Source organism: Solea senegalensis, linkage group LG10 (assembly GCF_019176455.1).
Source record: "Solea senegalensis isolate Sse05_10M linkage group LG10, IFAPA_SoseM_1, whole genome shotgun sequence".
In the NCBI taxonomy this organism is placed as follows: Eukaryota; Metazoa; Chordata; class Actinopteri; order Pleuronectiformes; family Soleidae; genus Solea; species Solea senegalensis.
The window spans coordinates 11,240,665-11,252,427 of NC_058030.1; the positions used below are offsets into that span (position 1 = coordinate 11,240,665).

Consider the following 11,763-nt stretch of genomic DNA (forward strand, 5'->3'; position numbering starts at 1 on the left):
AAAAATAACATATACCGTAGGCCAGACAGAAATAGCATTACAAATGTCACTTTGACAGCAGAGTACACTCATGTACCTTAAATCACCACTTTGTCCCATATGAGGAACATTTGAGGCCCATTTCTTCTTATTTTGGTAAAGTATTTGGGACAAAGACATTGGTAGTAATGGTATGACTGAGGAATGCGTCATATCTCCACGCACAGTTTGTAATTCTCCTTGGAGACAGCAGACTGGGACTATTCTTAACTGTGTCCGCCTCAAAAACATGTATTGGATACAGTGTGATGACAATCAGTACCCAGGCTTTTAATACGTATTTATTTCAGGACGGCAAGAGTCACAGGCCAAGAAGAGAAACATGTGGTGGAATGGTGTGCACCCTCTCTCTCTCACACACACACACACACAGATTAGTGTCCCCTCTCATGTAATTCCACCTCATATAGAAGCAGGTCTTTTGAGGACAAGAGAAAATCCTCACAGAATCAAGTGTGACTGAGGAAACCTGACAAGGATCCACTCTTGTAACTCAATCAGCTGAGTGTGCCAGAGAAACCACCTGAGAGTCCTTTAATGTTGTAGTTTTGCATCATCTCTCCTCACACAGGAGTTACTTGTGTGGACCTGCACTGTCCCACACCCACTGTCAGGGACACTCAGCATATGCACACATCCCCACTCCTATACACATATACGTACACACACATTCTCATGTTGACTCATTCATTCATGATTTATCAGCAGTTTGTGTGAAAAGACAAGGATGACAAAACACAACTCTTTTCACATCATCAGCTGTGACAACATCTTCACCCAATAAAAGAATGGACTCTTTAGTAGTACCTGTTTTTGTTGCTTTCACTTTTGGGTCCAAGCAACACCAAATATAGTTCCTCAGCAGTTTCTTTTTTTGCCCATTTAGTCTGAGTTGAGTCTGGGTCTGGGCGATGACCTACCACCGGCCACACTCTTTCCTGAGGATGTGGAAGATTTTGCGTCCCAGGCTCGATTTCCATGGTTTAACAAAGCTCTGGGTGTTGACCATCAGTCGGCCACTCTTCCAGTCTTCATGACCAGCAACTACATACTCAGATCCTAGAGAGGAAGGCAGAGCAGGGCATCAGTAAATGTCAAGCCCACAAAATGTTAAAAAAAAAAAAACAAGAAACAAATTCACAGAATACAGAAAAATCCCTGTGAAAAGTATCTTTGTATTGTATACCGTCATATAATTAGAACTATAGAGAAACAACTCTGCCAAGACTGCTCTGTCTCCCTGTGCCAATACACTTAAAATTTGTTTGTAAAAATTTGTGCCGCAACCAACATCGTGCAAAAATGTCACCTGAATCCATTCTTTACTTTTTACTGCTCACAGACACATCCTTGGTTATGTTGCTGCTCTGTGATGGCTGCCTTAGATTAATGTTGCTATGGTGACGTGCTGGATGTCAAATAGTTTCATAACAGTGCAATAGATGGCTTAAGTGTTAAGCTTTAAACGTCTCAACTAAGTGAGTGATACTAAAACATTGCCACCCTCTGTGAGGATCTTTCCACCACAGGGTTAAAGTCGTCTTACTCTGCATCAAGAGCAACACGTTCTTTCATTGGAACTGACGTCAGCTGACCTGGGTTGAGGATGGGACATGTACAGCCTTGGGTAGTCCAGGACTCTGGGTAAAGGGTGGCACTTCCTGTCTGGAGCTTCATCACAGGGTTCTGGTACAAGACCTTCTTGACTTTAACCTCCACCTCTGCATGGGAGCCTTTATCGTGGGCTGACATCACCTTCACCACCAGCACTGCCAAGAAAATGTCAAGAAATTACTCACTCCAACTAGAAATAACAGCATCTACACACACACACACACATCAATCTGGACAGAGGAGAAAAGGTGAGACATGAGTCACTTGTGTCTTTCCGTCACTCTGGGATCCAGGATTTGTGTGTCTCAATCACAGTTTCATCACAAACACCAGCTTCAAGTAGCAATGTCTGTAAAGATTAAGTGATTCAGGTCTGTGCGATGTTTTAAAGGCTGCAGTTGTGTAATAATCTTACTGTGTGTGTGTTTTTACTTACAGGTGAGATTGTTTGTTATTTATTTGCAGTTCCAGTTACTTTCCTTTTCCTTTTAAGACTAAAAGGTCCTGTTTATCAGTGTGTGACTGTTTAAACAGCCACGGGTGAAATAGCTACGTGTTATAGCTGTGTGTTTTATCTCGTGTTAAGGGTTTAAAATAAAAGGGTTAGGGTTGTTAATGGAGGTTTGACGACTGAGTGGAGAAATGATTGTTAAGAAAACAACATCCTTGCTGCTAATGTGATGAATTTCCTCATTTTTACAAACACACGCCTGATAACGACAATGATGAGGATGATGATGATGATGATTAACTTCTCAAACTTTAAAACTTGCCCTCTACAGACCTCGTTCATAGCACATTCCTAAGGTTAAAGGGGAGTCATCTTATAAACACCAAAATCCCTTTGCTGCCCATTGGGGAACTACAAAAACTGTTTATTTAACATCAGGGAAGAGGAAGACTTCTAAAATAAACACCGATATAAACAATACTGGTTTCAAGATTAGCCAGAACTCTTATGTTTAACTGTTATTTGAGGAAGGAAATGCCTTCAGGATGTTTGTAGACATCGGGGATGCGTGTTGTGTTTCTGTGAGCAACAAACATCAAGTGTAAACTGAAATTCTATCATTTGGAAAACAAGGGTGCCTTCAGGGAATCACTGCGCCAAATATAAAGTGGAACAACCAGAGGCATTTTATGACTTCATTATAAACAGACTTTCTTATGATGTTGAGTGGCCCCCACAATGCATGACTGATTTACACAATACTCAATCAATTCACTGTGTCAAACACCGCTTACCATAGTCGTAGTCTGCGGCGCAGAAGAGTTTAGGGCTGCCGAGTGTTACCGCTACACACTCACATCTCTCTGGAAAAATGAAACATAACCGGAATGATTTGTGTCAGTCATCTCCTCTATGCGCGCTGGTGAGTGTGCAGAGTATTAAGTGTGACTTGACCTGTGACTCACCAGAGTGGTGCAGTGCAGAGAAAAGCTCCTCTACCCTTAACTGTGCCGTCTCGCTGTAATTGCTGCCGTGTCTTGTGTGGTCAGAGAGGTCCACATCTGAGCTGTGGTGCAGAGGTGAAAAAGAAAAGTCAGGTCCAGTGCTTTGTTTTTTTTTGTATGTGGTTCTTATGTATAAACAGTGTGACATACACAGTACACAGTACAAGCATGCTGGAGGAAGCTAGATTGGACATAGTCTCCCGGTTGCAAAACAATCCCCAGTTGGATGGTACTAGCTGTGAATCACAGGGTGAACACTCATGCGTGTCACGTTTTATCAGCTATTTTCAGCATCATTTACAAAAGTGATGTGCTATTGATGAAACTTTTGAATGAGACCATTAACTCCTGAGAAGAATGTTTCCTGAGTATAAATCAAGTGAAAATTTGGCAAATCTTTTCAAAAGACAGCGACATTTACAACATTTTACAACATTGAAATGCTTCATAGCCTGGTTTTAAAAGCACAAAAAAAAAAGAGTCATGATTTAACATCCAATGCTTGACTGAATAAAAAGATTTACAGCTATATGCACAAGTGCCTCATAATCAGTTTGATATCTGGTCAAACATATGTTAAAGTCTCGGCTCTCACCCCGATATGCAGTCACCGGTAAAGGGGTCACAGTCACCCGCACAGTCACATGGTCGGCAGCCATATTCACGCAGCCCCCAGAATCCCATCAGGCAGCTGTCACAGCGGGGGCCTCCGACACCAGGCTTGCAGGTGCACTGCCCGCTGGTAGTGTGACAGAGAGCGGTGCCACCTGAGAGGACAGAGCCCACAGTGTGGCAGGAACAGGCTGCAAGAGGACAAGTGTTGACAACATGTTAAACATGTTAAATCTCCTAAGATATTCCTCCTTTTCTGGCACAAACCTACAACCACACAGTGAACATGACGCACATGCATGTGTGTAAAGGACAAACACAAATGTGTAGACACAAAAGCAGGCGTGTGTACACAGTGAACTCCCGCGGCAGTGCAAAATGTAAAATGTACTTCATCATGCACTACATCATCCTCTCATAATAAGTCACAAGCTGGGCATAAGTGCTAACTGTGATTTAAGCAGCTGCTGCAAAAACAAACAGTGCATCACTCTCTGTCCAGACTGTCAGACCCGCTGCTCGCTGCTTCTTTTTGTCACACATGTGTCTCATTTGTTTCCAAATACAGCATGTTTGTTTTTTAAAAATGGCCCAACACACAGGGGGACGGGGGGGGGGACAGGGGCGGGGGCGGGGGGGGTCAAGTATGGGAAAAAATCCTGCATGCTCACATGGACCGTGAGAAATTCCTCCACTGTTTACAATGAAAGTCAAATTCCAAGACATCTCTGTCATTCCTGCCAAAGAGGATAATCTCGATATCTCATCACTGACGAGGCAGTGACTTGGAGAGGTGCTGCGGGGAAATACCCACATGAAAGACAAGGCAATCTGTCTTAATCTGGAGTGTCAAAAGAAAAATAAGACCTCATTATTGCCCTCCATAAATCAAAGCCTGCCCCTTGTAATTGGAATTCTCAGCTGGTGTAATCAAGGCGGAGTTATGGAGCGAGGAATAGCAAAGTGTGACAGTGTGACTGTGAGGGGGGGGGACAAAAAGGGGGTCTTACGTGTGCAGGAGTCAGATGCCGTTTTTGGACGACCGGGGTCTCTAAAGAAACCCTTCTTGCAGCTCTGGCAGTGACGGCCCTCTGTGTTGTGGCGACAGTTGTCGCACACGCCGCCGCTGCGCCGGCCTGTTGCCAGCCACAATCCACGACTGAAGTGGCAGCTCTCGGCGTGACCGTTGCACTTGCACTCTGTGTTTGGGATGGACAGGACTCTGTTTAGCTCATCACGCAAAACTTGGCTGACATTAAGTTAATCAAACATCAGTGCACAAAAAGGACTACAAGTGACTTGTGACACTAAATTCATTTTTGAGAGAAGTCTACATGCCGCACGTCCTACTCTGCGTTTGACACTCTTGCCCCATCACTCACTCTGGCACTCATGTGGTGTTCCGCTGAGGCCGTTGGCAGCCTGCCACGGCCGGTCATTGTAGAGAGGTGCACAGTGCTCACAGTGGTCACCGGCGCTGTTGTGTCTGCAGACACACTTGCCATGGACCTACAAGGCAAGGACAACACACAGGAAGTCTTTCACTTTTTGCCAATACGTACTTTATTATTTATTTATTTATTCATTAAGTTTTTAGTTGTCAGCAACAGTTTTAATCCATCAATCTATCTGTCTATCCAACGAACTACTGAAATTCAACATCAGCATCAGGATGAAGAAGAAAGTTTTAAAGGAATACTTCACTGATTTGCATTTAGCTTAGAATAGGGGTAGTATTTTTGAAATATTGTGCTTCTCAACCTCAGTTTCCCCTGAGTCGAGAAATATCTTCATTCTTTTCTTTGTTACGTGCCCACCAGTGACACTTGGTCCTGTTAGCGTAACTGTTAGCAAAGATGGTGGACACGGTTTACATTCTGGGGATGAGGTCCCGTCCCCCTACGAGTGGGTCTAAAAAGTGCGGAATTAGCGTAGCAGTTTCGAGCACATAACAAAAAACTGAGGTTGGGAAGCACAATTTTTCAAAAATACTACAACTATTCTAGTAATACTTTAAAAGTCACTTAAAGGGTGACTTTAAAAGTGGGGCCACACGGTGGTGTAGTGGTTAGCACTCTCGCCTTGCTGCAAGAAGACCCGGGTTGGAACAACGGTCTTTCTGCATGGAGTTTGCATGTTCTTCGTGTGGGTTCTCCGGCTTCTTCCCACAGTTCAAAAACATGCAAAGTGGGGATTAGGTAAATTGGACACCCTAAATTGACCATAGGAGTGAGTGTGAGAGTGAAAAAGTGTCTCTATCTGTGTGTGTGGCCCTGCGATGGACTGGCAAACTGTCCAGGGTGTACCCCACCTATCGCCCGATGTAGCTGAGATTGGCACAGCACCCCCCATGACCCTCTGGTGGAGGATAAAGCGGTATATAATGACTGACTCACAACCTGATTACACAGAGGACCATCGCTGAACAAACAACATGTCGAACCTTAAAGCAGATGGCCTACAGCAGCCACTCCTGCCACTTTATTAGGTGGCCTGCGTACACAATAAATTGGCCTTTGAGTATAGATATTAAGTGCAAGCCTTTTCAGTACTAAAATCCATACGGATAATGACTGTATTTACACGCTGTGCAGCTTAAAGCTCCTTGTGTAACTTGTTGACTCCTCCTCACAGTGTGTTAGAGTTACACTGGTGCTTCTGTTCTCCACTTACAGCCAAGACAATGACATGACAGAGACTGCTGGTTGTTAAAGCATTAGGCTAAATACCATAATTGAGGTTTTCGCATCCTTAAATTCCTGCAATGGTGGGTAAACCCATGGCCTCGCATCCAGTCCAACCCTCAGCTTCAGCACAGATGAGCAAGAGGGAGGGAGCGGTGGGAAACATTACCCAAAACCTTCTCCGCCCTATTTCACCACAAGGCAGACAAACTGAGGCCATCAGCAAGACATACTGTAACATCTGTGGGTTTTCACCGCAGAACAAACTGTACAGCAGAGCTTTGATGGTGCAGTTTCACACACACACACACACACACATGCACAGTCACTGACCATGTTACTCGTCTTCTGTTGGTTCTGTTGCTGGTAACCCTTGGCTGCTACACAGTGGTCAGCGTGTCCATTGCACAGACAACTGCCCTTGACAATAAAGTCATAAATGGCATAATGATCTGTGGGAAGAGCAGCAGCGCGGGGATGTTTGCTCTGGCACGGACACAGCTGACGCTGAAGCAGGCGGACTCTCAGGTTGGTGATCATGAGTTGGTCTCGTGCAGCCAGTCCATACGGATCCACTGACTGCCAGAGGGACAGGGCTCGATAGATCACCTGGAACATGACGGACAGGACATGAATCACAAATAAAAAACATCAAATCTAACAATTACAAATGAGAGTATCTAAGCAATAATCCAAATAGATAGGGTAAATTATCAGTTTCTTCTTTTCATGACGCGACTTCAATCGGCTTCAGTATAAAACACCGACACAGAACCTTCAATGTTGGTCAAATGTTAAACTTTCAGATCTTTTGTGACTTTGAAAAGTGGACACAATTAGAAAAAAATGTTTTTTTGCCCAGTATAATATTACATAAATATTATAAATGACTGACAGACACAACTTTTTTCCTTTTTTTTGGTTCAATTTTAACTCTTTACTCCCAATTTAATTGTATTTAATGTAATGTAACTGAATCACACACATTGCATTCACCAAATCCCCCAATAAATGAAAAACTGCACAGTTTACAGTCTCTGTAACACACAAACACCTGCACTGTCGGTTTGCATGGTAAAAAAGAAGGGCAGTCTTTATACTGTATCATAATGGATATACAGGTTTTCGTATAAATGGCACAATTTGGTTAAGAACATGTCAACAACACAGGGATTTACAGTAAACTCACAAAAAAAGTCATTCTTGCATGAACAAAAGGTGGACTTGTAGCGACGGCATGTATATTCCAGCTGTGTACGGCAAGCGGCAAGTTGAAACTGAGCATTGTGTCTGTTTCTATTTTATAATTATAATGGCTTGGGGGCTTACGCGATAAACTGATAAACTCTGCAGAAACAAACACATACCTGCTGCAAATACACTGCAATTACAAGATCAGTCAGAAGCAAGTTTTCACTCTGACATTCACTCATAAACCTCCCAACGTGGTCTGATCCACTTTGGAGTAAAACAGATTTCTACCCAGTAGAGAGAAAATGACTCTGTCAAGCAATACTATCAGACCTGACTGAGGTCTCCCCCTCTCTCCCCTCAAAGTGCAGAACCACCAGATTTTTTTAGTGGTAGTAGAATCCACTTTTCTCTGTGTGCTTCGTTGTGTTTGCAGCCGCCTCACTTTACCGGCATAGTGTTGCTGTGGCCTCCATCTGTCTTGTCATAAAATGAATCACTTTCTGTGTGCAATGCAGTGTGGGAATGTTGCCAGGGGACACGAAATCCAAGCACCACTACACTGAGAAACACAGGGAGAGTCGTGTGGAGCTGATAGATTTAATCAGCTTGAATGTAACAGGCATTTTAAACGCTACACACAACAGTTTAAAATGAACTTTACCTTTCAGTGTGTTTTCTCTAATAAAATACCTTTTGACCAGCGTTCTGCTGAAAGTGTTTTAACATACTGTCTAACAGCCTGGTGTGCAAACTGCACGGAAACTGACCAGAAAAGCCTCCAGAGAGACACCAAAAGAGCAGGGGAAAATAGTTGGACTCCCCCCTGCCCTCTCTGGAAGACATCTTCAGGACTCACTGCGTCCTGGCACACACCACACACTCGTGCCACCACCTGTTCTCTCTCTCTTGCCGTCCAGGAGTTTTTATCCTAAAGCCATCACTGAACTCAACAGGAACCCTAGCAAATGAACTATTACTTTTCTATGTGTTTATTGTATGAGGTGAGGGTGTATGGTTGTCTGCGTTTTGTACTGTTCACTGCTTCTATTGCTGCTTTTATTAAACCTTTCACCATTTTCTCAGGGTACTATCTCAGGGTAATAAACTACTCTTCTTCTTTTAAATACCACCATTTTATAAAAACAAAATGTTCCTTGTCTTGTGTTAAATCATGAATTGAATTAACAAGACTCAGATTTACAGCTCCTTAAGTGTGGATATTTTCTACTTTCTTTTCTATCTTATTGTTACTAAGTACATGATATAAAATAAATCTTTCTAAACCAGCCCCATGTACTCACCTCTCCTCTGGAACAAGGAAAAGCTCCAGAATACTTGGAGGTGCAGGTTGCCCCCTTCCCCCCGGCCTGTGACGCCTCTGCTAGGCCAAACACCTGCTCACAGTCCCTGGCGTAGTACCTGAAGGTCTTCCATGTGTGCCCATGATCCTGCGACCGCTCCAGCACCATGGCAGCAGGGCGCGGGGAGCGGAATACCAAGATGAGGTGGGTGAAGAGGAATTCAGTCTCCAGGTCCAGCTGGAGCGTCTCCTCCTTCACCCCCTCTGCAGACTGCCACCAGGTGTCGGGGTATCTGAAAGAGGAATCGCTCATGGCAGAAGGAGGGTGAGCCTGACTGGAGATGGCAGAGCTGCATTTGCTGCATTTCACTGCTGAGCAGGTCCCTCTGCTGCGGGGGGCGGCCGTCTGTCTGTGGAAGCAGTACAGCTCCGAGGAGTTAGAGCCACACGTGGACTGAGTGCTCAGTACTCTGCCCTGGGACAGGTTGCCCATGCGGGGGTTGCAGGCTCGGCCGGAGCAGCTGCTCTCCACTTTACCTCGAGATTTTTCTGTTAATAAAATACATAAAATGTGGTTTGTTCATTAGCAGTACATTCAACAAGCCCTGTTTTAGTGGAACAATGTGCAAAGTTACAAGTATAATAATAACAGTATATAGAGAAATAAATAAAAAATATGAGAACTGGACTGTTCCGAATGATTCTGTCTGGACACTTTGATGGTCTTCAGATTTGTGGCACAGTGGCTACCATTGTCAAAATGATTGCAAATAGATATGTATCTATTTTTACATGTTAAAAGCTGCATGTTTGGTTGTTCATCTTTTTTTTCTTGTGCATCTTATTATCTTGTTTTACCTTGTAGTTTCTTCCATTTGTGTTAACTTTCTCTTGTATTCCTAATGATTGTGATTCACCTGTTAAGTGATTTGCACCTGTGTCTTTTTGGGTCATTGTATTTAGGGTATGTTATGTTATGATTTTTATTTTAAGTGCAACCTGCTGTTTTATTTCCTGCCTTTGTTTTTGCATTTGAATATTTCTTCTTTCAACTTCCCTGCATCGTTTGCAAGTTTGGACCTTGAATTAAAGTCATTATTGTATTTGTTTCAATGAAGCAGAGACCACCGAGTATTTGAGGTACTATAAGGGAATAGTGGTCACACATTTATGTATTTGTTTATTACTTTAGATAACAACAAAAGTCTCAAACTCACCGGTAAAGAGAGGAGAAGATGCGCACACCGGGAAAACTATGAGTAACGTCCACAGTGTCATTCTGGAGGATTTATGTGCAGCGGCAGAAGCAGCAGGACGTTTCCTTTCCACAGCTCGATCCACGGACACGTGCACATTGATTTGTCATTAATCCAACAGTCCTTGTCTTTATGAAATAATCTGAGGTCGCGCAAATGAGGAAACCCCACAGGCACGAACTTTATCCACGTCTGTCATGGTGGTGAGTCAGTGATCACTGCAGTCATTATCCTGAGATTATGTCATCACACACACACACACACACACTCCGGGATTTAGCTTCAGTGTGGAAATTTAATTGACTTTAAAGGAGTAAGAAGAAGAGGAGGAGGAGGAGGAGAAGCGCCGCCCTCGTCTGGTCGACTGCCACCACACTCCTAACTCTCTGATTGGAAGAAAAAAAAAAAAGAGAGAGACAATCAAATGTTTACAAAATGGAGCTATCATTTCAAAATAAAACTTCTGTTTTGATTGAATGTAAACAAAACAACTACATCAATCAACTTGAAACCATGGAGATGGAAGGTTCTGTGCCTCATAATTGTCTAGGTAGAAGTTCCACAAGTTGAAGCTGTGAACATCTGATTTATGTATATTTATGTTTACAATCTTTGACACTTTTCATATTAGGGAGGTTGAACTTGTCTGTTTTTGTTTATTGTGTTTAGATTTTTGCATATTGTAGATGATGGAGAAGATCAAGGAAATGGGACCAAACAAACACTTCATCGTTTCCCTGAAGAAAAGCCTGTCATTTTTCTCAGGGTAATAAAAGTTTCCTGAGACTGTAGTGTGACACTTGGCAGGGAGGCTTCAGTCCAGTCGTGGAAGATGCTCTTTAGATGTTTCATTTCCAAAGCTATGATGTAATGTCCTTGAGGGCCGTCCTAACAGGAAAACACCCAGGTGGAAGAACTTAGCTGTCATCAGACACAGAGTCGGAACAAACAACGACCTCCACAAACCACCCCAAGCACTTGAGCGCTGACTGACAGAAGTGTGTCGTTCATATGTACAGTTTTCCTGCCACATATCACCACTTATTTCTAACGGTTTACTGACCTTTTCAGACAGATTACAGCCCAGGACCTGCAGGGTCACATGACCCTTGACCTCAGTAATCAGCCAGCTGAACACCTTTTCTTTTTACTTCAGTGTAGATGCTTCATCGCAGAGATTTAAAGGTTATTTCAGGGCAGAAATGGTGAAATAAATGATGGGCAGCTTTGCCTTTAGTATTACTACTTGATACTGATTTGATGTAAAAACTTTTAAGGTCCAATGAAACATTTGGAGGGTTAAAGTTGATGAGAGTACATCATTAACAGAGCAACTTGAGTTTTACTGAGTCATAGCAAGACTTTACTGAATTGTTGAATCAAAAATCCTGATACTTTAATGTCAGCGTGGGAAAGATGTTTACTTTTTTAGCTCAATTTCAATGTAAAGAAGCAAAATAAAAAAGAATTAAATGCTAAACTATTTATCAGAGGAGACTCGGGGCAGTTATACCCATTTAATAAAAATATAACTTGCAATTTGTACACTTTTTTTAGTAAACACACAAGACATGTGTGTTAATTATTGAATTAATTAATGGAGGTACTG

The 11,763-nt window shown here is 42.9% G+C and overlaps 1 protein-coding gene across 1 annotated transcript; it reads right to left on the minus strand.

The window, feature by feature from the left end:
• Positions 1 to 307: 307 nt before the first annotated feature.
• On the minus strand, positions 308 to 10,410 carry LOC122776487 (netrin-4-like). The gene is made up of 10 exons (XM_044037059.1): positions 10,116 to 10,410; positions 8,900 to 9,447; positions 6,738 to 7,013; positions 5,103 to 5,229; positions 4,731 to 4,919; positions 3,704 to 3,911; positions 3,070 to 3,170; positions 2,899 to 2,967; positions 1,635 to 1,808; positions 308 to 1,098 (listed from the first exon to the last, which is right to left on the minus strand). Exons 1-10 carry the CDS (start codon positions 10,174 to 10,176, stop codon positions 956 to 958), a joined length of 1,896 nt encoding a protein of 631 aa, XP_043892994.1. The 5' UTR covers positions 10,177 to 10,410; the 3' UTR covers positions 308 to 955.
• Positions 10,411 to 11,763: the final 1,353 nt, after the last annotated feature.

What these genes read in the sequence shown, in the direction of transcription:
- LOC122776487 (XM_044037059.1), bottom strand. Translation starts at nt 10,176, where the DNA reads ATGACACTGTGGACGTTACTCATAGTTTTCCCGGTGTGCGCATCTTCT. An exon ending in ATCTTCTCCTCTCTTTACCG is followed by an intron (nt 9,448 to 10,115) that starts GTGAGTTTGAGA and finishes TTTTATTAACAG; the next exon opens with AAAAATCTCGAGGTAAAGTG. An exon ending in TTCCTTGTTCCAGAGGAGAG is followed by an intron (nt 7,014 to 8,899) that starts GTGAGTACATGG and finishes GTCATGTTCCAG; the next exon opens with GTGATCTATCGAGCCCTGTC.